The 27,585-nt window shown below is 48.5% G+C and overlaps 2 protein-coding genes across 5 annotated transcripts in view; both read left to right on the forward strand.

The window, feature by feature from the left end:
- The first annotated feature begins 1,658 nt into the window (after window positions 1–1,658).
- On the forward strand, window positions 1,659–7,889 carry myclb (MYCL proto-oncogene, bHLH transcription factor b). 3 transcript variants are annotated; one of them, XM_035430881.1, is made up of 3 exons: window positions 1,659–2,184; window positions 2,825–3,484; window positions 5,243–7,889. In XM_035430881.1, the coding sequence occupies exons 2-3, from the start codon at window positions 2,875–2,877 to the stop codon at window positions 5,875–5,877; spliced, it is 1,245 nt and encodes a 414-aa protein (XP_035286772.1). In that variant the 5' UTR covers window positions 1,659–2,184; window positions 2,825–2,874; the 3' UTR covers window positions 5,878–7,889. The 3 variants fall into 3 exon arrangements, with proteins under 3 accessions (XP_035286772.1, XP_035286773.1, XP_035286774.1); XM_035430882.1 differs by lacking the exon at window positions 1,659–2,184 and adding an exon at window positions 2,372–2,526; XM_035430883.1 differs by lacking the exon at window positions 1,659–2,184 and adding an exon at window positions 2,570–2,608.
- A 1,711-nt stretch (window positions 7,890–9,600) lies between these two features.
- Window positions 9,601–27,585, forward strand: part of trit1 (tRNA isopentenyltransferase 1) — a 42,852-nt gene continuing 24,867 nt past the window's right edge. The window contains exons 1-3 of one of the 2 annotated variants that reach the window (XM_035430880.1): window positions 9,696–9,826; window positions 13,538–13,619; window positions 26,171–26,311. In XM_035430880.1, the coding sequence (XP_035286771.1) occupies window positions 26,240–26,311 (72 nt within the window). In that variant the 5' untranslated portion in view covers window positions 9,696–9,826; window positions 13,538–13,619; window positions 26,171–26,239. Of the gene's footprint in view, window positions 9,827–13,537; window positions 13,620–26,170; window positions 26,312–27,585 lie in introns of both variants that reach the window. The other variant, XM_035430878.1, reaches the window with a different exon arrangement.

Consider the following 27,585-nt stretch of genomic DNA (forward strand, 5'->3'; position numbering starts at 1 on the left):
GGTGGTCAAGCACCCAGCTTTGCATATCCAAACAGATGCCTGATGCCAATCAATGAAATGACTTATGAGGCGCCTGGGGCATAACTGAGGAGAAGGTTGTGTCACTGCTTGCCTCATCTGAGAGATTTCATTAAAGGAGGATGCATTCGTGGGTGGGAGGGCGTGCCCAAAACACGGTGATCATTGATCACTGTGACGACTCCCAGACTACAGAGGTGGGGAGGTCATGGGGTCTGGAGGTGACCTTGACTGTTCATCACTACTTCTGCTTGACCTTAACAGGTCTCCTTAATTTTCCTCAGTTGGCCCCTCAATCAACCTGTCCAAGAGCCCCCTTCCCCCAACCAAACCATAAGACGGGCAATGAAGCATGCGTCCCCTCATCTACACTTGACAAAGTAAAGGGGCTGTGCACTACACAAACTCCAGGTAAATGAGTGTGGTGGTGGTGATAGTGATACTCTTTTTCAATTCCTGAAATTACTGCCTCTTGTTCCTTAACTGGATGGTTCACATTGGGAGGATTCTAAGTTATCCAGCAGGACAATTTTATTCATCAATTGAAACATTTAGTTTCCTTTTCTCATCATTCTCGGAAATTGGGATGGGCTCCCCTGACCGAAGCACCGAGACCTAGAATATTAGCTATATCTATGTAGCTGGTTAAATAATTTCTTTGTGTTGTTATGTTGTGTTCCCTTATCCATGCAAGCCCCTGTGGACACAGCAAATAGCCTAGAGGCAGACTTCTTAATTAGCACCACCAGAGTGCAAACAGCTTGCAAAGATGCCAGCGTGCTCCATAGCTGACATACCTCTCCCATTGTCCCCAGAGATTCGGAGATTGGAGAACATCTCCAGCTATTCCTCCTTTCAGATGCAAACAGGAATTAATACCACATTAGCACTACATAGCCAGCAGCTTGCTTTACCCCCACTGCCATCAGCTGGGCTGAATTCCATGAAATATAAAACACTGCATTTAAAGACAAATAGCTGCTGAACCTTGAATGTGTGATTTGAGATACGTAGCTGTTATTGCATCCTTTAAGAGGTCAGGCTGCCATTATTCACAACTGTAATATCTATGCAATGAAGAGTTGTTAAGGTTCTGCTGAAGTAGCAAAAGGCTTTAAAGAAAAGCCGCCCCAGCAGAGATTAGTCAGTTTTCAGTGTTCACTTCCAAAGGCAACTTTCTCACATTAATTGTGTGAAAAACTTGTCCTTACTTCACACTTTCCACCCACCTCCCTACACAGACACACAGAGAACGTGAGTGTTAGAGAGAGAGAGAGAGAGAGAGAGAGAGAGAGAGAGGTGATTTTGGTGATTTAGGAAATTGGAAATAACCCTTAACCCTTTGTGTTGTTGATACATGCAAGGAAAATCCATGAAATTAAGATGTGAGAAAAGGCCGAGCTGACAATGTTCAATTAAGCGCCATTTTCCAGTTCATTGCCTCTTATATAATAAAGTGTCTACCTTAACATATTTAAGGACATTAATAAAAGGAATTCAAATCATACTGAACTTCAACTTACTGTGGACTGAACTCCAATAGTTCGCTGTACAGCAAGTTCTAGGATCCTGTACCTTTAAATTGTGGGCGTGGATACGAGATTATTACCCGCCTTTTATGCTAATAAACTTGTACTCTTTCCCGGATCATATACCGCTGCAGTCCTTTAAACTGATCACAGCTTACCCTGGCTGCTGCAAGAATCTCGAGTCAAAGCGAATCACTTCTCTGTGCACCCCGACGCAACACAGTAAAGGATTATGCATTTAGTCAGAGGCAAAGGCTAAGTCTAACAGCGAAGCATCGCATCATTTTGCCACAAGAAAAACTGGCTCCAGGGAACGGAATAAACAAAATTCCTTAAGTTCTGCCTGCAGAAATAAACGGATGATCCCTATATTTTTTAAAGAAAAACTTTTCCATTTTATAATTTCCTCCCCAGTCTTGGATGTGCATTTGTTTTGTTGTCTCTTGCCCATCGGAGGGAGGGAGTGAAGAAAGATTTATTTTCAATTTCCTTGTGACAGGAGTCACGATAATAACACACCGGGAGCCACGAAAAGAACACAACGTTTTTTCGCATTTAGCAACATTTTCAGCATACTTTTTCTCCAAAAAAATCTCTCAATGCTTTACCAGATATTATCAGCGTGCACAATAAACCGGTAAGTATTTCAGCAAGTTAGCAAGTTGGCTGGGGAAAAAAATAGTTCAGATGTGCAAGCCAGGCAAATGCCTATATTTAACGGCTGTCTATAACTATCTCACGTTAGCTATAAAGGAAGAGACTAGCTACCTAATGTTAGCTATGAACCGGTTTACACCGAGGCGGTTGTCGCGGCGTTACAATGCAGTCTTATGTAATAGTTCTGTATTGCGAAACTTTTAAGTTTACTAGGTGCGTGTGGATTACACGATTGTGATAATAACAAATGGGTACATCTGCTTCACTCGAGTGTGCTTTTCTAAACAGATACGTCAATCAATATATAGTTTGCTATCTGGAGGTAATTACTCAAATCACACGAAGCTTTGTAATTAGCTAGGTTGCTAATTGATTGCATGCCTCTGACAATTGTTGGAAGCTAGGTATAACCCACTACGACAAATTGTATTTTGTGGTTTACTTTTGTGTCGCTAACGGTATAACTAGCTATATTATTTATTTTGATAATTGTTCTCAAAATATTAGGTAGTTCCATTATTTTCGTCATAACAATAATCCGTTTCTAGGCACAGAACAAAAATATGTGCACTGCTGATCATGCATTTCGCTTTGTAATGTTCTGTTTAATCTCCTTTTAGATCGTGAGAAAGTGACCAGTTCAAACTCTGGAGTTGCACTGAATACACAAATGCCGGGGATCAATACAAACACGCAACGATATGAAAACTGGGCGATGGAATACGATCGCTATCAGCATTATTTCTATGATGACCACGAGACGGATGAAGACTTTTATAAATCCACTGCACCAAGCGAGGACATTTGGAAAAAATTCGAACTGGTACCAACCCCGCCCATGTCACCCATCAGAATTCTTGAAGGTGGTGGCGGCGGCAACGTGTATCCTTCGCCAGGTGATAAACTGGAGTGGGTAACCCAGGTCTTGGGACAGGAAGAAGAACAGGAGGGACAATACAAAATCGACACCGAGGAGATTTTTGGAAACCTAAGTTCCATTATTATTCAAGACTGCATGTGGAGCGGCTTTTCTGCAAGCCATCAGCTGGAGAAAGTTGTCAGTGAGCGTTTGTCTGGTTCGACGCTTACGAAACTACCCCTCACGCTCCAGGCTGGTACAAACCAGTCGAACAAACCCCAGTTCCCTCACCAGGACGCGCCCCTTCTTAGCACTTTGGCTACAGATTGCGTGGACCCAGCGGCTGTTCTCACCTACCCATTCAGCGGGAGCTGCAAAAAACAGGCGTCATCTGGGTCAGAGTCTCGTACCGACTCTTCCGGTAAGAATTTGGTCGGAAAAAATTGTAGTCTTGCAGGGTGCATTAACTGAGTTTGTTTCGAAGCACGCCGTTACTCGCGAATTTCCTGACTCAAAACGAGAACTCCGGACGGTCTACCAATAGCAAAAGCAAATTCCTGGCATTACGATATTATCTGCTTAGAAGGTAGTTAGCTGCACAGGGATATCGTTGCTTTGTGTGGAAAGGCCTGCACCATCCCATAAGTATTGACCTACCAGTTTATTTTAGGAATGGTCAGCTTACATTGGTGTTTGGGGATATTTAAACGTGCTTCTTTCTGCAAATACTTGCCTACGCATCTCGTTAACGGGGTTCCTAGCAATTCCCCCATATAGTGCGTAACTTCGTAGCACTACAGAAAGGTTTGTTTTTATCGATGCGTGGTGAAGTTCTACAAGAATAGTACGTAACCGTTTGTCAGCTGACATGTGCACATCTGTCGCTGCAGAGAACTGTCTTGCTAGAATCATGGTTTGAAGTGGTCTTGGTATTACATCGTCACAGCGCTTGAAGCGTCAGTAAAGAGTTGTTCAACATTTACTTCATAACTGTTCCAGCGACTCGAGCTTAAAAGTGCAAAAAAGTCCAAAACAAACTCTGGCTCGTCACTGAAGTCGTCGTGAAGTCATCTTTCTATGGGAATCGTACATACTAGCAATCTATTAGTGATAGGATGCAAGTCATACCGCACATCACATGCACATGACTGTTTTGACATGGTGCATCATGCAAGTGCACATGCTTATCATGATCACAATCGACTGAACAGATATTTGAAGTAACAATTCCTTCATTGTGTATTACTGTTGGCTCGTCACGTTGTTTTCTTTTTAACGTGAAATGTCACAGTGAGGACTTAACGCGAAGTCTTTGCATCCGCTGCCGTAGTGATTGATTAGTGAAACGACCACTGCGGTTGCATTACCGGTGTGTAGTGTTGGTTGTAGAGACGACCAATTAAATGAGGGAATGTTTAATTGAAGTGTCTGAAGGCCAATCAAAACAGGAGGGCTGAAAAATTTGAAGTTCATGTAAAAGGCACCAGAGCTTGCATTTGTCTTTCCTATGCAGGTGGAATTCACTTTCACATCCGCTTTGTATTGTAATCTTATCTTGGGTGGTGCCAAAAATTGCATTCAGAAAATGTAAGTGCCATAAAGAACACACAACTGGTGGAGTACATCCTTTTAAACCTTGCAAGCTCTTGGTGTAAAACAAACAGGGTTTTGGAAAAGTGCCATGGTTCTTCATCATTATATTCAGGTTCAGCCAATTCATAGAAAATCAAGGGGATCAGTAATGTAGTGGTTTAGTGAATGTTCACACAAAAAAATAAACAAAATAAACCTAAAAAGAGGCACCCATGCTTCACATAATTGGATGAAATCATCAGAAAGAACCTGTTGTTAAGGTCAAGAACAGAACCCTATATGGTCATTAAGGGCAAAGAGTACTGCAATGGGGATGCACTTGCCCATCACTTTGTGAAGTGTTTTATAAAACATTCATACTCATTCATTAATTAATTTGAGGGAAGGTGATGCTGTGCTGAATGGGTTCTTCTGTATGGACTCTTCAAAGACTATGAGAGCAGTATGACCAGTGATAGTGTCTCACTGACAATGTTATTGCAATTACTGGGTTAAGTTTTTGCCGTTAAATTTATGTTTAAGCATAATTGTAAAATAAGTCTAGAAGGGAAAACCAACTAATTTTTGGTTTGTGGTGTCATTGCAGAAGACGAGGAGATCGATGTAGTGACAGTGGAGAACAAGCAGAACAAGTCGCGGCTGCTGAGCGCACGCAAGCCGGTGACCATAACCGTGCACGCCGACCCCCACGACCCCTGCATGAAGCGCTTCCACATCTCCATCCACCAGCAGCAGCACAACTACGCCGCCCCGTCACCCGACGGCTACCCCGACACGGACCCGCCCAGGAAGAGGGCCAGACAGGAGCCGGCCCACCCCCAGCACCACCCCGCCGGCTCGCCCTCCGCCTCCCCGGAGAAAAAGCCCTCCCCGGCCCCGGTCATGGAGCCCTCCTCACCCCTGCCCCAGGTCCACTCTCCCAAATCCCAGCCGAGCAGCCCGCAGAGCTCGGACTGCGAAGACACGGACAAGCGCAAGACCCACAACTACCTGGAGCGGAAGAGGCGCAATGACCTGCGCTCCCGCTTCCTGGCCCTACGGGACGAGATCCCGGGCCTGGTGGACTGCCCCAAGACGCCCAAGGTGGTGATCCTGACCAGGGCCAGGGAGTACCTGCGGCAGCTCCACGCCAACGACAAGCACAAGGCCCAGGAGAGGAAGCAGCTCAAGTCGCGGCAGCTGCAGCTACTGAGGAAGCTGGCAGACTTAAAGCGTTCCTAAAAAAAGATCAGGCACGGGACTTCAAACGGGTGAATCCCACTCTGCTTTTACACACACGCCACTGTTGGGCAAGAGGGGAGGTGGAGAAACTTACACATCTATACTTTCTTTGTGTGAAGGGGTGAAGGGAAGGTTTTCTTTTCTTTTTTTTTTGCACATTTGCTTCTGATCATCTGAAGATACCAACACAAATGGGGATGGAGGACCACAGTGTGTGTCAGTGGGCAATTAATATTTCATTGACACTTCTGTATAAAAAGAAATGGACGCTGACATGAAATTCATTCAGATTCCACAAGTGATTCTGACTTGTTGAAATGATTATGAATTAAAGTCCGAAAGGAGTCCACATGTGCCAATGGGGAAATAATTTCAAGAATGTAATTAAGACCGGGAGGAATTGGCATCATTGTTCTTCTGTACCTTTTGTCATGTTTGGAGAATAGTGTGTAAATGCATTTTGCCATCTATTCCATGAGCATTCTATATTTGAAGACATTTCTTTAAACCTGTGTTATTCCATCTATGTACTAGTGGAATGACACAACTCAGCATTGCTGTGTGTATAGACATCATCAAGTTATCAAATAGATGTACATAACTGTGACAAACTCTGTATATATAAGTTTCTGTAAATAGTTTTTCTTTCAGATTTCAAGAACCAAAATCAAAACTGTTGACTTCTTTTCTATGTTTCCCTTGTTTTCTCAAAGTTGGTCAGCCCAGCAGGTTTCCCAAGAATATTGCAAAGCTTCTATTTTTGTTAAAAAAAAAAGATAAAATAAAAATAAAATGACACTATTGTACTTTACTTTGATCACACTAGCCACTTTGTGATGCTGTTTTCTCACTGCCTGTACTTACTTTTCTTGGTTGTTTATTGATTTGTATACAGTGTTTGAAATGCAGAAAGATTTATACTATATTTTCCTACAACATTCATTTTTGTGTGTAACAGTAAGACTCATTCTGCGCCCATCGCTATGTTAGCGCTTCACAGGTGGTGTATGAGGGGCTGTGGTCGTTGTGTATTTGTTGTGGTCTGATGGTTGCTGTGGGAGGGATCGATGCTATGCTGTGTTCATTGGCTCAGACTGAGAATTCAGAAAAGCACTGCAATACATTGCCAGGCCTCTGGAAAATAGACTGTAGGGCCCAAGCATTTCACACACAATGCTCCAAAATGTAACTTTTGCACAATCCAGTCACACAGCCATTCACAGGAAAAGTATGGATTTGAAGATCTAAGAGCTCTTTGCTAACACACAACCTCAGCCTGCTTTGGTTTTGTGTAACTAACTTCTGTGCTGGCAGTTTACAGTATGCAGGTAAACTACCTCTTGTCTACACAGAGGTATTATTGAATTGCGTCTATCATAGTGATACCTAAGCTTTTGAAATTTTACCGAAATGTAGATGATGGCACTTTTTCGGCAGGGTTTTTGTGTTTTTGGGTGGGAGGCAGGGCTGTTTATTTGGAGTAATATAGCTCTTGCCACAGCTACACTTCTAAAGCTTTGGTTTATTTGCAGTGCAGCAAGAATATGTTTCAGAGCATCCTTCTCCAAATTAATTCCATACATGAAATACCTGGCTTATTTAGGCTCCTTCAGCTGACGAAAGTCAATGGTTATGCCACTTTCTATGTCTACAGTTCGTGCAGCCCAATTTCCATCTCACAAGCTACTTTTGGAGCACCAAAACCTTGCTTGATATTTTGGAAGGAGGGCCACCTTCCTGTTTCTTCTACTTTCTTATTCCAGCATATGCCCCCACACCAGTGTGTTTTCTTTTCCTTGTGCTATGTGGGAAGAGTACACCCTTAGGAAAGACTGTTTTGATCATATTTTTTTGTGTTGTTTTGTCATTTGTCTTTGCAGTTGGCTTGTTTTATATTTGCAGCTTGAATGTTTGAGTGTAGAATGGCTGCAACCTCAAATTAGCACTTTGTGTTCAGTACCTCATAAGATTATAAACAAATCAGACAAAGAATAAATTCAATTTCAAAAAGATTTGTTCTGCATTTCCCCTTTTTGCTTGATGTGCATTTGAGTTATGGAGCAAAAAACAGACACATTTATGAAATGGATAGTATAATGCCAGTGTACCTGTAAATGAGTGACCATTAATGACACTTAAACATGAGTGTTTTATCAGTTTAATGGGGTAAGAGGTTGTTTAATTTATATTTTATAGCAATTATTTAAAAACAGAAATGTATTCTTATGTAAATAAGTTGAGTCAGTATCCCAAACCTATTCACCAGATGTCAGGGATAGATGGAAAATGTCCTGAAAAATGTGTATAGTGTGCTAAGTTAATATTGTATCACTTCTGCAGGGACACTGAGGAAATCAGTAAAAAGCCACATTCAATTTTACACCTGCTAATGAATGAATGTGCAAATATGACCCTGTTCGCATAAGAAACAAGACCAGGTTAAAACCTAGTGTATGGATGGACCTAACACACGTGATCCGGCCGACCAATGGTGTAACTTCATCACTCACTCAGTCACTCAGTCACAGACATTCGCGTTTGTAGGGCTGGCCCCACTGTTGCGGTCCAGCCAAAAAACGAAACAAAATGGTAAGTCAACCGTCAGATTGTACATTACAAAAATGTGCAGTTGTGTGACAGCTGTAAAAGTGGGAACACATTTGTGTCCAGGGACAAGCTAAAACAAGTGTCTTGGAACAGCAAAAGACCACATGCTTGCAGATACGCAATAGAAAATAAAATATCTCAGTTTGACATGAGGCTGTGTAATAATCAAATGGTTTGCATTTAATAACATCTCCCATCCACTATGTGTAGTGTAGCACTACATTGGCACCTGTGTGAGTGTGCGCATTCTCATAGCAAGCTTTTCATATCCATACGCTGTTTCCACTGAGATACGCCGTAACCTCTTCACCATAGCAACGCGCATCCTCCATTTTCCAAAAGAAAGAATCGTTCAGTTTCTATGACAACCGGGCACGAGCTATTCATACCTTCTCTTTCGGGAAGTGTAAAACAGTCCCCGTGGTTTCAAATGCCAGCATCAGTTAAAATTATCGCCAATAAATGCTTAGGGTAGGGGATGTTAGGTCCTCCAGGTCGTGCACATTTTGGGTTTTGCCCCAACTTCCGCTCTTATTTTTTAATTAGACGAATTTAAATGGTACTCCATTTAAATGAAAATTACTGGGGAAACGTCACAGCTGAAAATGGCATACGTGCCATGTACTAATTACACTGCAGTGTATTTTTGGAAATGCGTCATTGTCACAGAATTATTTAACTGTCCCTATTAAACTAGGGTAATTAGTTGGAACAAAACACCACGTATACATTGCCACTTCACCAATTTAGTCACAATCGGCTTATTTGAGAATAGTTGCACATTACTTTCAAGCAATGAGTATTCAACAAGTATTCTGCTTAATTAGGTTTGTGTCATGTTTTACGTCTCCGTCACCGTTTGTGCTAATGAGCAAATACATGTTCAATCGTATCAAATTGCGCATCTGTGAGAATTTTGTAAACGAAAATAGGCAGTATGCACCCAAAAGCCAATTGTATAACTTTTATATGAAATTTAGTACATTAATTGCTCACGTCTATGGCCGCGTCAGGACTTTTCATGTAAAAATAATAAGAGAACTACCCATGCTCAAGTTAGCCAAAGCATCCATCACTTACCATAGCAACAGCTTCTCGTTGCCGGGTTACTAAATCATAAGTCTGTCCAGTTCTCCGACCTTCCCCGCATGCTTCTTGATGCTCGCCGTATAGCAGGGTTGACGTGATGGCGACAGCCTCTCTCGTCATGCGCAAGTTGAAGCGAAGTATCTTACCACCCCTCGTCGTGATTCTGGGGGCCACTGGCACTGGCAAGTCCAAACTGGCAATTGAAATAGGAAAACGTCTTGAAGGCGAAATAATCAGCGCAGATTCCATGCAGGTAAGAGGGACAACGATCTAAGCCCTGCTCGCAATGCGGCGCACGTGAAAGGCCCGTGCAGCCCGAGATTCGGTTAGGAGAAGTAGCCTGGCCCGGGCTCGCTATCATGGGATCGATGTGTAGCTAGCCGGCGAGATCTGTTAGCCGCAGGGAAACAAACTGTTGAACACAATGAAGTTTACGCTAATTGTGTTTTGGTACTACGACCTAGTCCGAAAGAATAACTTGCACTTTCGGTAATATTTGAAACTGCATGGTTTATAGCAAGTTTACGAGCTAGTTTATTAGCGTGATGATATCTAACTAGCTAAGTAGTTAGCCAATTTTACCGTCTATCTAGCTGGCTACCCAATGTAGGATGGTCAAAGCAAGCTTGTTAGTTTGCTACTTAACATAAGTATTTGGTTTGCGATACGCTGTCAGCTAGTTAGGTATTCGCTAGTTTACTCTAACGTTGTACTTGTTGAAAACTCGCAGATGGAACAATTTCCTGTTTGTGTTTTGGTAGATTTGGTCTCTAGTGCAGGAATAACGGAGCCATGGCCATTATTGTACACGCGGTCCATGTCTTGTATTTAAACCATAAATTAAAGAATCTGAAGTCACTATTGTGTGTTTTTATTTATTATTATTTTATTTTAGTTAACGTTATACCCGGATACTCCTCAGTTACTCTTGAATTATTTTCTGAATTCCAGTCCCTTTTACGTTTGTATGAAGAGCAAAGAGAATCCTGATCTTCACAGTGCATACATTGTATTATTATTATTATTATTATTATTATTATTATTATTTGTGACATTTTCAAACATATTTTTAAATAGGGAAATAAGGTTATTCACTGCAGTGATCCCATAGTATTCTTAAGTGCTAGGGGGTAGGGGTCTCTCATGATTTTAGTATAGGAAACACACAGAGATGGGACATCAAACATTCAGCAGCCTGTCGGGAAATGTAGCCTGTCTGTGTGTCTGCATTGGAGAATGTTGAGAGGCTTGAACATACAGGGGACCAGGGCTTTCCAAATGTCTGGGAAAGTTCAAGGGAGAAAGACCCTGTTATGATATTCAACCAAATGAAATCTACTTAGGGACCAGACTAACATTTTAACTTTTCATGTCCACCTGTTAACAAGAAGAAATCTGCTTAGGTGTTTTGTTCATGTTCAGTGATGTTTGGTAGAACCCCCTGACCTTAGCCAGACTATTCATCTCTTTGTGAGAGTCTTCTGCTTTCTTTGTAGAAGATCTCTAGTTTTCTGTGACGTCTTACTGACCGCTGGTGCAGACTGGTAGCGTGTGTGTTCTCATGGGCTTCGCTGAGCACTGGTACAAGGTGCAGACTGGTAGCGTGTGTGTTCTGTTGGGCTTCTCTGAGCACTGGTACAAGGTGCAGACTGGTAGCATGTGTTCTGTTGGGCTTCGCTGAGCACTGGTACAAGGTGCAGACTGTGGTAGCGTGTGTGTTCTGTTGGGCTTCTCTGAGCACTGGTACAAGGTGCAGACTGTGGTAGCGTGTGTGTTCTGTTGGGCTTCTCTGAGCACTGGTACAAGGTGCAGACTGTGGTAGCGTGTGTGTTCTGTTGGGCTTCGCTGAGCACTGGTACAAGGTGCAGACTGTGGTAGCGTGTGTGTTCTGTTGGGCTTCTCTGAGCACTGGTACAAGGTGCAGACTGTGGTAGCGTGTGTGTTCTGTTGGGCTTCTCTGAGCACTGGTACAAGGTGCAGACTGGTAGCATGTGTTCTGTTGGGCTTCGCTGAGCACTGGTACAAGGTGCAGACTGTGGTAGCGTGTGTGTTCTGATGGGCTTCTCTGAGCACTGGTACAAGGTGCAGACTGGTAGCGTGTGTGTTCTGTTGGGCTTCTCTGAGCACTGGTACAAGGTGCAGACTGGTAGCATGTGTTCTGTTGGGCTTCGCTGAGCACTGGTACAAGGTGCAGACTGTGGTAGCGTGTGTGTTCTGTTGGGCTTCTCTGAGCACTGGTACAAGGTGCAGACTGTGGTAGCGTGTGTGTTCTGTTGGGCTTCTCTGAGCACTGGTACAAGGTGCAGACTGTGGTAGCGTGTGTGTTCTGATGGGCTTCTCTGAGCACTGGTACAAGGTGCAGACTGTGGTAGCGTGTGTGTTCTGTTGGGCTTCGCTGAGCACTGGTACAAGGTGCAGACTGTGGTAGCGTGTGTGTTCTGTTGGGCTTCGCTGAGCACTGGTACAAGGTGCAGACTGTGGTAGCGTGTGTGTTCTGTTGGGCTTCTCTGAGCACTGGTACAAGGTGCAGACTGTGGTAGCGTGTGTGTTCTGATGGGCTTCTCTGAGCACTGGTACAAGGTGCAGACTGTGGTAGCGTGTGTGTTCTGATGGGCTTCTCTGAGCACTGGTACAAGGTGCAGACTGTGGTAGCGTGTGTGTTCTGTTGGGCTTCTCTGAGCACTGGTACAAGGTGCAGACTGTGGTAGCGTGTGTGTTCTGTTGGGCTTCTCTGAGCACTGGTACAAGGTGCAGACTGTGGTAGCGTGTGTGTTCTGTTGGGCTTCTCTGAGCACTGGTACAAGGCGCAGACTGTGGTAGCGTGTGTGTTCTGTTGGGCTTCTCTGAGCAGAAGTGACAGAGGGCACCCTAGTGCAGGAAGCACTGCTGTGGGGCACAGCTGAGTCGGTTTTGATTTAGATCAGCGCTGCACTGTCCGCTGCTCCCAGGCAGGTTTGGGCTCTTCGGCAGCAGGCTCTCACACTGGCCTCACATCAGTTCTGAGCAGCCGCTGTGCAGGGAGAAACAGTGTCTATAAATTACACGTATCCAACAAATCACTATTGAGAGCTATGAGTGTGTGCAAATGGTGTAAAGATCAGTGACTGCATAAGGGTTGTACCAAATCCCTTCTGGAAAAACAGACCATTTCGGTATGTGAGTTCTACCTGGTGGAAGTAGCCTATCTTGTGAGAGAGCAGAATCACTGAAAAAGATTTCTGAATGAAGCATGAAGTAATTAGCAATACTTTTTTTGTTTTAATTGCCTTGATTTAAGTAATTGTCATACTAAAAGTAGAACATGTTTGTTTAGAATATGGTAACTTACATTATGCACGGTTGTCTGTGCAACAGAAATGTGCTTGACTGAACTGTATTTGGATGCAACTATAATGGATGCAATTAAAGTAAATAAAAATGTGTCACTTTTCTGTCTGACTGTTTCAGGTACTTGATTATAGCCTCGTTTGTTTGTAATGAATGTGTGGGTGAATGTTCTGTCCGGCTAATGCTTGCCAAAAATCAAAATAAATAAACAGAGCGAAAGCTAAACAGGCTGGTTATGGATATAAAGATGCATTGTACATTTGTGGAGCCATGGCATTAATTATCGATAGGTGCCGCTCGAATGATAACCGTGAGATGTGATAAAAAGCCTACGCATTTTTAAAATGAAAACAATATTTCACAGAAATACTGACACTGTTATTTTAGTCAGTCTGACTTCCAGTGGGAAATTATCCATGTGCACCCACAAACTAACCCATTCCTATTAGGCCAGTCACTAAAGTCTGGCGGTAATGCAAAGCCCTATGGGTAATTCCCTACAGCTGGGAATTTACAGTTGGGTGTCTTGTGGAATAAAAACCTGTGGGAAGGGCACAGGAGGGGTACAGGTATGGCACAGACAGGCCAGCTGTGCTATGGTGTCTGTCATACCTCTGATGGTTTCTGTTATACCCAGGTAGAATCAGTACCTGCACCAGGGATTGACTTTCCCCCAGAAGCTGACAGACTCCAGTGGTGACCGGAGGTACTGCCGTTTGGTGAGCCTCTGGCGCCAGATGTGCGAGTGCACTGCGTATTCTTTATGTTTGGCTACGCGGCGGCGCACCTGCTCATCTTCGCAATATCTGCGGTGCAGTTTCTCCCTTCTCCTCTTGCTTTCTTTTTTTAACGAAGGATTTTTCTGTGCTCACTGCTGTCAAAAGTGAGGAGTTTCCAATGTTTTCGTTAGCTAACTCTAGCTGTCTCACCTAACGTTAGCTGGGTGAACGCTGATGCTTGGAAAGTGATAGTTGTCATTAATGCAGTGTTAATAACTTTGCAGTGTTGCTTAGGGCAGAGGACATGTTCTCTGAGGAGACGGTGCATAACAACGGCAAAATTTAACAGATTTTGAAAAACGTTAAATATTTTTACCACCTGGCACTGATATGGTTGCACGGTTGTCCTTCAAATTATGTTTGTGTGTCCCTGCTCTGCTCTACATGCGCCAGCTACAAGAGGAAGGGGCGGCTCGTGCAGTGAAATGACAGTTGGCTAGGCCTATATTTAAAAAAGAAACAATAATGAATTACAAAAGTGTGGCGCGTAGCGTATAGAAATAAGCAACTAAAGCCCAAAAAATCTTTTTGGGTGGGCCACCCAAGTAAATTTATTGCTATGAGTAGCAAGGGCTTTCATATCCTGTAGAGACTACTGCTGCGTCCATCATGAGCGAAAACACAACATTGTCACCAGAAACAATAATGCGATTCGTTCTTTCTCTTTTCCTCTTCCCTTGTGGGATTTCTGGAAAGGTAAAACAAAAAAATGTCATTGTCTGATAACATTCAGCATTTAAATTCTGTTTTTAACAGTGGGTGGGAGAGTGTATACTGTCAGTATTGTCAGCCATTGACATCAAATGCACGTACATACAAAGTTCATATTTAGGATATGCCAGCACTTTTGCGGCTATTCGAGAAATGTGACCCATCTCGATTGAAATTCCATTTAGCTTAAATGAACATCTCTTTGGTATATGCTTTGGTGGACTCAGAGATTAAATGTGGGGGAATGTTTCTTGCCTAAGGTGGCTGCAGCACTTGTGCTGTGCGTGTCTGTGTAGGGTGAAACCTCTAGCTCTGTGTGTATGGCCTTTGCAGGGCCCCTGCACACACCCTCCTGTGTGAATGTCATACTCCTCGCCCCTGCCCTCTCCCCACTTCACTCCCGCCGGGCCCGGGATCGAGGCGGGGCGGGGCGGGGTGGGGTGCGGGGGGATCAAAGCCCCGTCCCCGGCCCATTGTCCCGGAGACCCGGGGCTGTGTTCGCGGCTGACCCACATGGGCCGGGGCAGCCTTTGTGAGGCGGGCCTCCTCGGTAACGGAGCCTGAGAACCCTCCAGGGGGAGGGGCAGCACCCCGAGTGAAGAAAAGGGGCGCTGCGTGGGAGCTTCTACCGAGGTGCTGGGGGGGGGGGGAAGGGAACCAGGAAACTGGTTTTACGGTGGCTGCAGTCTTGCTCAGCAGTTTCTATGACCTCATGTGTGTTTAGTGTCATTTTCTGCAGGTCGTTTCATTTGTCTAAGCAGGACTGACATGTTGGAATGCGGCATTCCGAAGAGGCGATGCTCTCGTGTGTCTGTATCTTTAAGGGGGGAAATATGTTAGGATGACACATTCGCTTTCATATAGAAATACCGTCCATTCCATGTATTTTTTCATCTTTATGCATGAAATGGACGCCCTCTGTTTGAGGTTTTTATTATATCTGTCACGTGCCGGAGAAGTATCAGGCTCCTCTTTGGGACGGGAGTTTAATAGCATCTCTGTCTGACTGTGTCTCCTTGTTGTCCTTGAGAACGCGCTGCCCCATTGAGAGTTTCCTTCTGCAGGCCCCCCTCCACCGGTCACCTGGTACCGCTAACTAGGTTACGCTAATCACATTCCCGCCGTTCGCTGTCCTCCCTGCAGCCACATTAGGTCTGCTGCTCATTCATTCAGCTCCACTTGCATATTGTACTTTTAATGTGTGTATGTGTGCGCGCTCGGAAGGGCGAGAGAATTGTGTGTTGAACGAGTGTTCAGTGTTATGCAGTGTGTCCTATAGAAAATGATCATTAGTGGGCGGTGGTTTGGAGGGGCGGGGGCAGATGAGAGGTGTGGGCTGGGGGTGGTGGTGTTTGCACTGGGAACAACGCGCATTAAAAAAAATTCCCTGTGGTAATTAATTAGAGCGCACGGTAAACGAGAAGTCTCGTCCTGAATCAGTGGTGACACCAGCTCTTCGGTGAGCAAACTGCTCAGGGGAAAAGATGGATGAAATCTAGGTCCTTGCACAACTGTGCACACGCTTCGTGTATTGGGTGCTGAAGCTCCGCCTCCAAACACTGGATGCCTGGCTCTTACGAAGCCTTGCCGCTACACTTTTGCTGCTACTTTCCCCATTGTCGCTATATTGATTTATAGATATTTCCCAGATGACTATTACAATCAACAAGGAAGTAGCTAAACCGTGAGGAGGACAGAATCATTTCTGTGGTAACCGTAAGCAGCGTCTCTTCATTTAAAAACGTGTTCAGCCGTCCACCGCGGTCCGGTCAGCACCGTAATTAGACGTGACATCCAAGCTATCGACAGCAACAGCAACTTCCTGGATGGATTTATTATGATATAAAGTCTCATTTCATGGACGAAATAGCAACCAGAGAACTGCAGATTATTGAGGTTGTGGGGGAATGTGGTGAAGGTGCTTCCGCCCCTGCACCGCCCGCCTGTTTTATTACCCCCCCCGTGCAGAGAGAAGCCAGTGAGGGGGGGGGGGGCGGTCGCGCTGCCGGGGCAGTGTTAAGTTAGAGGGGGGCGTAAAGCGGGACAGCGGGTCGCGAACACTCCGCAGTGGCGCCGTCAGAGCGGGAAGCGACGGGGAGGGCTGCGGGGCTGAGGGTTCATGGGAACTCTGGGAATGGCGTGAGGTTCAGCGGAACTTGAGAGGATGGAATAAATTTATAAAAGAGGGGAGGGGGCTGCGTTGGGCTGGGTTGGGTTGTGTTGGGTTGTGTGTCCTCAATCTCGCGTGGGGTCTGAAGTTCCCAGGGGCAATTTAACGGGTCAGACACCAGGAATAATGACGTGGATGGCTTTAAGCAGCTGAGGAATTCGTCGAGAGGGCGCGTCTCGTCCGGGCCGCGTCGGGGCGGGGGAGAGGGAGCCTTTAATCCAGGCCCACTTGTCCCGGCTGGCCGCTGGTTCTCACACCAACTTTGTCCTGGTTGACGATGAGCTCTGTAGGTGGGGAAGGGGGGGGGAGGGGGGGTCGGTGATGCCGGTTACCGTGGGAATGTCAACAGTGGGACAGGCTGAAAGGAGAAGATTCTGTGAACGTGCTCTTTGATTAGCAGTGGAGACGTATAGCTTTGCTGTATCCTTACTTTTAAATGGGCTAGCCAACAAATTAATTTAAAGTCACTGTTTAATAGCAACATTGGCTTGACAGTTCGCACGATTTTTTTTGTAAATAATTAAGAAGGACAGGTGCTAATGAAATGACTGTTCAAGTCATACACTTGTACGTTTGCAGTTTTATTTCTCGACTTGTTTGTCTTTTTTGGTTTTCTATCAGTGAGTGATTTTATGCATCTTCAAGGCTGAATGATCCTCGTGTCCCAGTTAATTGATACAGAAGTGAAACACCAGGATCAAGCATTACTTCTCCAGTTAAATACTCAGAGTGACCTGGCTGGTGTAACTGGGGGCCTGTATTCTGAGGGAACTGTCTCAGTGTAACAGACGCAGAAGTTCCTGTTCAACCGTGGGCACGTCAGGAATGCTCGAGTCGGGACTGCAAACCGCTCCAGGTAACACGCCGCCTGTTTGCTGCCTTCTTTGCAGTATCAGAGGCCCTTTTTCCTTTGCCTGAACCTTTGACCTTCTTTCTTAATTGAAATTAGGCAGCAGCGACTTTGACATTCCATTGACAACCTGGCATCCGGCGAAAACCTGTTACGGTTCCACCATTATCAACACGATACCAACGTCTGAACTTGGCCACACTTATTAACCATGCTAATGTGCATCCTAACGCTGTTGCTGTTATGTGCATCAATCATAGCACAGTGTTACTGTCTTTCTGCCTGATACTAATCCCTCTGTTCATTTTCCTGGGGTAGGCTATCTGGGTTTTTTGCCAGGGCTGTGGTCTGTATGCACTTGGCTCATTGTTATCATAGTTAACTTGCACTCGTTTTGTAGCGCGGGTGCCTCTTCATTCAATAGTCTGGGAACGTTGTTAGCGAGGTCTGGTGCAGTTGCTCATATTAGCTGGGCGAATGCACTTCCGTTTCTCCTATATTCTGAGTCACTCTGGATGACAGCTTCTGCTAAGTGAATGTAGTGTGATGCAATGCCGAATAATAATCAATGTGCGGGACACTGCGCGTGTAGGATTTCTCTTTCCACTTTCAAATGCATCTTGGGACTGTTTACAGTTACAAACTTCAGCCGCTAACTTTAACCCTGAAACTTATAACTCACACGGTTATTAGACAACCATTCTGCCCATTCATTTCTATTTGAGTTGATCTAAAGCTTCACGGCCATTTTGCTAACAGATTTGAGGGTTTCCCCTGCAGCGTTATGGGTCTGGTCTGCTGGGTGGAGCAGGGCCTGAGGAAGCTTGCTGGAGCGAGCGTGTTGCTTTGATGATGACTATGAGCCAGAGCGGGGGCGGTAGAATGGTGCGTACTGTTGCGCTATTAGCAGTGTTCTCATCAATCCGGTGCTTTAGATGTGAGAGAAGCCCACCTCTGTGCTGCGCTGACACAGGGGCTTCACACACAGCCTGACTCACAGCCTTCACTGCGCTGACACAGGGGCTTCACACACAGCCTGACTCACAGCCTTCACTGCGCTGACACAGGGGCTTCACACGCGTCCTGACTTACAGCCTTCACTGCGCTGACACAGGGGCTTCACACACAGCCTGACTTACAGCCTTCACTGCGCTGACACAGGGGCTTCACACACAGCCTGACTCACAGCCTTCACTGCGCTGACACAGGGGCTTCACACACAGCCTGACTTACAGCCTTCACTGCGCTGACACAGGGGCTTCACACACAGCCTTCACTGTGCTGACACAGGGGCTTCACACACAGCCTGACTTACAGCCTTCACTGCGCTGACACAGGGGCTTCACACACAGCCTGACTTACAGCCTTCACTGCGCTGACACAGGGGCTTCACACGCGTCCTGACTTACAGCCTTCACTGCGCTGACACAGGGGCTTCACACACAGCCTGACTTACAGCCTTCACTGCGCTGACACAGGGGCTTCACACACAGCCTGACTTACAGCCTTCACTGCGCTGACAGAGGGGCTTCACACGCAGCCTGACTTACAGCCTTCACTGCGCTGACACAGGGGCTTCACACACAGCCTTCACTGCGCTGACACAGGGGCTTCACACACAGCCTGACTTACAGCCTTCACTGCGCTGACACAGGGGCTTCACACACAGCCTTCACTGCGCTGACACAGGGGCTTCACACACAGCCTGACTCACAGCCTTCACTGCGCTGATGGATGCCTCGCCTGGCGCGCTTCGTTTCGAACCCCTGGCGCAGCTGCTGGCTATATTAAGGGCACAGTTGCTGTTGTGTGTCCCTCTGTGGAAGGCTGTGCTCTGTCGCCGTGCCCCCCCAGCTGAGCTCAGAGGCTGTCTGCAGGCTCCAGTTGTGGCTTGTGCTCCAGGGGCCCTGAAAGGAACCATTCATGGGCGGGCCTGATGTTCCCTCAGGGCGGCTGTTGGTGCGGGACGCTCCCAGGGCAGGTGCGCCGCTGGGACAGGGGCCCGTCTGAGCGCACACGCGCCGGGCTTTGTGCTGGCGGCGCGGCGGTCCTGTCCATGCGCCAGGGCGGGTTAGAGAGCCTGTTTAACACCCCCCTCCCCCCCCCCCCTCCACAGCCCGCTGGAAGAGTTATATTTAATTTGAGAAGAATGAAGATTGAATTGCGCTTCTCCCATCTGCCCGCGGCTGGAGACGAGGGGCGTGGCCGGGGCCGGACGGCCTCGCCGGACGCCGCCGCGCCCCGGTGACGAATGGCCAATCACGTCTCTTCCTTTTCCTTCTCTTTTTTTTTTCCTCTACTGAAATGGGAAACGGCAGGCAGGGTAAGAGGGGTGGCCTAATCCAATCAGAGGGCACTAAAAGGCCCCTCCCCCCCCCCTCCCCTCCGTTGGCTGCGAGCGGCGGATCGGCACGGCGCCGGGGCAGGGCGCGCACGCGGGGGCGGGGCTCCGAGAGCGGCCGGCGGGAGCCATGAATGGCGGCCCCAAACAAAGACGCCGTCCCCAACTCCTCAGCCACTCCTTTATTTCCAGAGCCTTCCATTACCCAGAGTGCTCGGAGAAAGCCCCTTTCTGCTGCCCCAGAAAGGGGCTAAAAGGTTTAGGGGGGAAAAAAGGGGGAGTGGATATTTGGGAGGGGGGTGCGGTAGTTGTTTGAGGGGCTGTGGTCTGCATTTGCAGAAAGGCTCATGCATGCGATGATTAGAATGAAGGCAGGTGGGGTGGGGGGGGGTGGGGTGGTGTGAGTGAACAACTTCATGAATGATTTATTAGCCTTGTATTACAGGAGCGTTCCCACCGGAGTGTGGGGCCGGATGGGTGGGGCGGGGGGGTTCTGGTGTGCCTGTGTGTTGGGGTGGGGGGGGGGGCTCTGGTGTGCCTGTGTCTGCGGGGGGGGTCTGGTGTGCCTGTGTCTGGGGGGGGGGGGGGGGGGGGTCTGGTGTGCCTGTGTGTGGGGGGGGGGGGCTGTGGTGTGCCTGTGTGTGGGGGGGGGGAGTGGGGTCTGGTGTGCCTGTGTGTGTGGGGGTGGTGGGGGGGGGGGGCTGTGGTGTGCCTGTGTGTGTGGGGGGGCGGGGGGACTCTGTGTGTAACTGGATGACAGAGTGGTGCTGTTCAGCAGCGTGGGGTGCTGAATTTGGAGCAGAGCGGACGGTCACTCCCGGATCATCCTTTTTCATTCTGTTCACTGCTTCCTCTCGTCTTTCTTCCATTTCTCTCTCTCTCTGTCTCTCTCTCTTACTCCTACTTTATCTGTCCTCATTTCCCCCATTCTTCCCCAGTTCCCCTTTTTCTTTTCTCATTCTCTTGCTCTTTTCTGTCCCCCCACTCTTTCCTTTGACACTTTTATGTTCTCCCTATCTCTCCCTGAATATTCCCACTTCCTGCTTTTCATCTCTCATATCGCCTCTCTCCATCTCTTTCTCCTGCTCTGCCCCCTCTCTCCCTCCCTCCCCACTGTATTACAGTCCCCTATTTTCCCCCATGCTGCTCTCCCTCTGTCCCTGTCTCACTCTCTCTCCTTCTTTCTCCCCTTCTTTCTGCCCCCTCTCTTTCACTCTGTCTCCCCCTCCCTCGCTCTCTCTGCCCCACTCCTTCTTTCTCCCCTTTTCTCTTTGCCCCCTTTCTTTCACTCTTTCTCCCCCTCGCTCATTCTCTGCCCCCCCTCTCTCTGCCCCCTCTCTCCTTCTTTCTCCCCCTTTCTCTCTGCCACCTTTCTTTCACTGTTTCTTCCCATCACTCGTTCTCTGCCCCCCGTTCTATTTTTCTCTGTCTCTCTCACTCCCTCTCTCTCCCTCTTCTCCCTTTCTCTTTCTCTGCCCCCCCTCTTTCTGTCTCTCTCACTCCATCTCTCTCCCTCTGCCCCCTTCTCTCTGTCTCTCTGTCCCCTCTCCCCCCCCGCTGGGTTAGGGAGCAGCTGTCTCGTGGATGGCCTGAGGTGCTGTGTAAATCAGTGCTGTCAGGCTGCCGGGCTCTGGGAGAACACAGAGTCCATTGTCTGGGCGCTCGTCTGGGTGTGTGCAGCATGGGTGTGAGCGCTGGGAGGCAACCGCCCTGCTCCCTCTCTCTCCCTCTCTTTCTCTATCTCTCTCTCCCTCTCTTTCTCTCTCACTCTCACACACACACACACTCACACACATAAACACTCACTCTCTCACACACTCACTCTCTCTCACACACACACACACACACACACACACACACACACTCACACACACGCACACTCACACACACACACACACACACACTCACACACACACACACACACACACTCACACACATAAACACTCACTCTCTCACACACTCACTCTCTCTCACACACACACATAAACACTCACACACACACTCACACACACACACACACTCACACACACGCACACACAAAGGGGAGCCGGTGCTGCATGGTGTAGCCACGCTCCCAGACACACAGTCCCAGTCTCCCCCTCCTTTTGTGATTTCCCTCGCTCGCTCTCTCGCTCGCTCTCTCTGTCTCGCCCTGCCCGGATGGTCCCATGCACTGTTCCTTCCTCTTGATGGGAGAGAGGGAATTCATTGCACTCTAATATTTTTAAGCAGCAAGCTTTTTTAGTCCTCTTTTAGCATTCTCCCACACGTGGAATAGGTCTGTGGGCAGTGTGCAAGCTTTGCGGTTTCAAATCATGATGAACTGTGAATGAGCCTCACCCCAGGCTCAGCTCATCTCCCTCTCTCTCTCTCTCTCTCTCTCTCTCACACACACATACATACGCACACTCTCTCTCTCTCTCTCTCTCTCTCTCACACACACATACGCACACTCTCTCTCCCTCTCTCTCTCTCACTCACACACACACTCACACACACTCTCTCTCTCACTCACACACACACACACACACACACACACTCTCACTCACACACACACACACACACGCACTCTCTCTCTCTCTCTCTCTCACACACACATACGCACACTCTCTCTCCCTCTCTCTCACTCACACACACACACACACACACTCTCTCTCTCACACACACACACACACACACTCTCTCTCTCTCTCTCTCTCTCGGTCTCTCACTCTCTCTCTCTCACACACACACACACACACACACTCTCTCTCTCTCTCTCTCTCTCTCACACACACACACACACACACACACGCACACTCACACACACACACACACACACACACACGCACACTCACACACACACACACACACACACGCACACTCACACACACACACACACACACACACACACACACGCACACTCACACACACACACACACACACACACACGCACACTCACACACACACACACACACACACACACACACACACACGCACACGCACACACTCTCTCTCTTAACTGGATGGGCTCTCTATTGAAGAGTTTGCGTTAGGCGTTGACATTCCGGTCCCCCCCCACGCGCACACGGCCAGCTGTCAGGGACGAGGCGGGCCACATCCTGGGGTCAGGGAGGGGAGAAATGTGAGAAGGGTGGAGGAGAAAGAGAGAAAGAGAGAGGAGAGAAAGAGAAGAAGACCGGGAAGCACAATGGAGGTGATGATAAAGAGCAGGTCGGGGGGCTGCTGGAGGGCGGAGGAGAGGAGAGCAGGTGGAGGAGAGGGAGCGATGGAGAGATGAAAAGGGGCGCGCGGGCATGAGTGAGTGTGGGAGGAGAGGGAGCAGACGGCTGGCGCTGCAGCGGGAGGTTGGCACGGCCCCGCCAAAGGAGCGGGGCAAAGAGGAGGGGGGGGGGGGGGGCGGGAACTGAAAAGGGGAGGCACTGGAGCGGCGGCGCTTTGAGAGGCCAGCCGCACGCTGGTGGCCACGCCCCTGCCTGGCCCCGCCCACGACTCTGGCGCTTTCCCCGCGGGCAGGCGGGCGCCCGCTCGGAGGACGCCGCGCGCCCCGCCGTCTCCGTGGCAGCGAGCCGCTGCCCGTCTGCCGCTGCCGCCGAACCCGCCGGCGCGATTGGTCGAGCGGGACGAGTGACGCGGAGAGAGGGCGGAGCTGAGGGTTCCTGTCCCAGTCTGAACCCCCTGACCTCGCTGCGGCAGAGAGCCCAGCCCTCCAGTGAAATGGCTACGAGCAGGAAGCCGGGGTTTAACAGCTGAGTAGTGGAATTGATTCGCTCCTGTGGCCGTGGTCTCCAAGTGTCTGTTTAGCTGAGTAAAAAAATAAAAAATAAAGCTTCTATAAAAAGCTCTCCGATATTGACCGGGCCCGTGCGTGCACACTGGCCCATTCCGTTTGCATGCCCAGCGTTCAGTTCTTCAGTCACACTGAACATGTTGAAGTGTGAGCTGTACTGTACCTGCCTGGACAGGAACTTTGGACTTTGAGTACTTTGTGTCTTCTCAAACCCATGGAGGGTTAGAAAGCTGAACCAGCAGGCAAACATATTGATTTCTTGCGAGTACACACATCTGCATGGGTAATAACGTATAGGATTGAGAGGACCTTTAACTTTATAGAATGGATTTTATTCTGAATTTTTTTTAGAGAGAGACGGTCTCTGTTTTAGTGTGAACTCGGCTGTATTCCACACCGAGAGGACTGATTGGATTATTTGTCGGTCACGTTTCTGGGCGGCGGACCGTAAAATAAGCGTGTCCACTTTTGCCTTGCCGGTGGATTTTCAGGAGAAATGAGCGGAACCAAAGGTGGCGAGTTCTTTAGAGCTGCCACAGGAAGTCAGCGGGGAGAAAAAGCAATCATAATTTCATTGTGTTGTTAAAAAAAAAAAAAAAAAAAAGCAACAAAACCTGCCCTCTCGCTCTGCGCTCAGCTTGCTGTGTTGGGGGCAGTAAACTGGCGAGTGTCGCACGTTGGCGGTGTTTTAGCGCGCAGCCGCGCTTCGTGCGCTCCGCAGCGTGGCGGAAGGCCTTCGGTTGGGCGTGGCTTTGGGCGGGGCTTAAACGCGCGGTTCAGTCCAGGTTCCTTTAAGGGGGCGGGCGTCGGCTGCTCTAAACGGGAAGAGCGGTCCCTGAGTCATGCAGTCCTTTCCTTAAATAGCTTCCCGCCGAACCCGTTCCCCTGGCGGGCCCGGCTGGCTGCGGCGCCGTGCCGCGCGGGGTCTTAATAATTCAGAGGCAGGTTTGGCTCTCAGGAGCTGCACGCGATGCTGCGGTACACAGCCCGGCGCGGCTGTCTGGGGGGGGGGGGGGGAGGGATGGGGGGGTTGGCTTCCGGAAGGTTCTTGGAGTCATCCCAAGCCATTCCCTGAAGCGATAGACTCTCAGTTTGGTCTCATCGCACACCCGGCACACACGGTACACTGCCGGTTAGGTACAGGACGGCTTTTCAGTCACATAAAACGGTGAGCTTTAAACCGGTGTGGATGCTCCCCTCTGTCTTTTAAGGTTTAGTATTTGCAGTGGATCTGCGAGGAAAATAAGCCAGCTTTTCCCTTTGTTCGGCCCATTGTGTGAAGCGTGATTGTGCAAGTTCTGAGAGGGCTGTGGGCGTGTCCTCTTGTCATTTATTGCTTCCTTGTGCCGCTCTCTATATAAGGCTAAGCTGTAGGCAGCCGTTGTGTGTCGTCAAAATCATAACATAACAGGCCTGCTGACAGTGGTTCCTAACTTCAGGACTACTGGCTACTTCGGTCAGACCTGGAAAGGTAGGTTAGATTCGAGACTGAGGGACAGGCCACCGAATTGGATGTGGATGCTCTTCATGTGAGCTGCTCTATATTTTATTTTGTGTGTTAATGGCTAAATGTCAGTGACTGCCATTAAGGAGCAACTGACTGCAAAGCCGCAGATTTATTTCACTGCAGTTGTCATCGGTAGAGCCAAGGAAGACCAGTGAAACTCCTGCTCTGCTCTGCTCTGTTCTGCTCTGCTCTGCTCTGCTCTGCGCTGCTCTGCTCTGCTCTGCTCTGTTCTGCTCTGTTCTGCTCTGCTCTGCTCTGCTCTGCTCTGCGCTGCGCTGCTCTGCTCTGCTCTGCTCTGCTCTGCTCTGCTCTGCGCTGCTCTGCTCTGCTCTGCTCTGCTCTGCGCTGCTCTGTTCTGCTCTGCTCTTCTCTGCTCTGCTCTGCTCTGTTCTGTTCTGCACTGCTCTGCTCTTCTCTGCTCTGCTCTGCTCTGTTCTGTTCTGCTCTGCTCTGCTCTGCTCTGTTCTCTGCTCTGCTCTGCGCTGCTCTGCTCTGCTCTGCGCTGCTCTGCTCTGCTCTGCTCTGCTCTGCTCTTCTGCTCTGCTCTGCTGCTCTGCTCTGCTCTGCTCTGCTCTGCTCTGCACTGCTCTGCTCTGCTCTGCTCTGCTCTGCTCTGCTCTGCTCTGTTCTGTTCTCTGCTCTGCTCTGCTCTGTTCTGTTCTGTTCTGCTCTGCTCTGCTCTGCTCTGTTTTGTTCTGTTCTCTGCTCTGTTCTGTTCTGCTCTGCTCTGCTCTGCTCTGTTCTTTTCTGCCCTGCTGTGTTCTGATGCAGCAGTCTCACGCCGGTCTAGCACAGCATGTCCTGCGCTCGTGGGGCTGTGGTGCTGGAGCGGTGTGGAGGGAGAGAGAACACCGGCACTCTGACATTACGCTCATCCTCTCTGCGCTCCATGAAAAAACTCACTCGCTCCACTCCTCTCTTTACCCCACTCACATGCTCTCATTCCGTTCAACCTGTTTTTTAATCTAGTCTTTTCTAGTTCCGTGCGCTCCCGTTCTTCTTCTGACCCGTTGGGTTCTGTTCCATTCCATTATGCATTAAACTCTGGCTTTAGGTGCAGAGACTGTTCCCCTTGCTCTCCCGTGCGAACGCATTTGTGATCGATGTTTTCTGGTCCCTCAGGTGTACCGAGGGCTCGACATCATCACCAACAAGGTGACGGCGGAAGAGCAGGCCGAGTGCCCGCATCACATGATCAGCGTGGTGGACCCGCTGGTGACCAACTACACGGTGATAGACTTCAGGAACCAGGCCCTGTCTCTCATATCCTGTCTGCCTCGCTGACTGCACAAGAGGCACCACTTCAGTGGTCACCTTACCTTTGTGTAACCTGAGCGTCTGCCTGTGAGTCTGTGAACCGAGTAGCTTCTTCATTTTGGCTGGGGAGGCTGATGTTATTGAGTTACTTATTAGGGAACTTGCCTTAGAAAAGTACCGTACCACAGATTTCATGTTGGCTCTGCACCAAACCAGGAAAACAGGCCACCTAACCTCTAACCTCTAACTTTAGGGAGTTTTTGGGGTTTTTTTTGTAACCGTAGTTTTGGTTTAATCCCACTGACAACTGGTGTTAAATTGTTAAAGGCTGTCAAAGACACAAGACTCAAGAAAGAGGCGCAGTCCATCCCTTAACTAGAAAACTGGAGCCTCATTTCTCAGCTTAATAGGGTTTTCAAAATCTCGCTGCTCCCCAGTAGTGAGAAGTGGCTTGCGGTGTCTTCACTGAGGGCTCCCTGACTGGCTGGCTGGCTGGCTGGCTGAACAGCATGCTGGATTACGGACCGGCAGCGAGGAAGCTTCTCTCTTTGGGTTTCGGGCAGGACCGCGGGTTCGAGTGTGCGCGCTTCCCCTGCGGTTCCCCTGCAGATGTTTCGGTGTGGCCGCGATCGGCGGAGGGGATATTAATAGACGAGGCGGACGGTCTGTGGGGCTGTGTGATTACAGGGCGGGTCCCACGCCGAGAGAGGGGGGCGGGTGGGAGCACGCAGCGATTGGTGCTCGCTCACATGCTCGCACACAGTCACAGCCGGACGCACGTACCCCCACACCGCGTGTACGCACACAATTTCAGCAGCAACAAAACATTTCTTTTTCGGGACGCTACTTACAGACCAGCTGTAAAAAAAGAGGCCTGTTTAACACTGGCTGTATTTATCCAGTCAGAGCTAGGTGCCCAGCATGCTGATGTTCTCCAATGATAGCTAGTTAGCATATTCTTTTATGAGTTGGCCCAGAAAAACATGTAATTTCACCTGTGCACATTCTGCACACGTACATGCTGAATGTAACACTGGCAGGAAGACACAGGTAGGGTGGGAGCATTTCTTCACCCACTGATGACTGCTCCCCCCTCATAGACACGCATGCACTCACACTGTCTCTCGCACGCACACACACACACACACACACACACACGCACTCATACTCACACTAACACGCACACACATGCGCTCACACTCTCTCACATGTGCACACAGACACACACACATAGACACACTCTCTCACACGTGTGTGCGCTCACACACACACACACACAC

This window comes from Anguilla anguilla, chromosome 8 (genome assembly GCF_013347855.1).
Source record: "Anguilla anguilla isolate fAngAng1 chromosome 8, fAngAng1.pri, whole genome shotgun sequence".
NCBI classification, from domain to species: Eukaryota; Metazoa; Chordata; class Actinopteri; order Anguilliformes; family Anguillidae; genus Anguilla; species Anguilla anguilla.

Coding starts and splice junctions, on each gene's coding strand:
- myclb (XM_035430881.1), top strand. CDS start 2,875: ATGCCGGGGATCAATACAAACACGCAACGATATGAAAACTGGGCGATG. Junction 3,485..5,242: donor GTCTCGTACCGACTCTTCCG/GTAAGAATTTGG, acceptor GTGTCATTGCAG/AAGACGAGGAGATCGATGTA.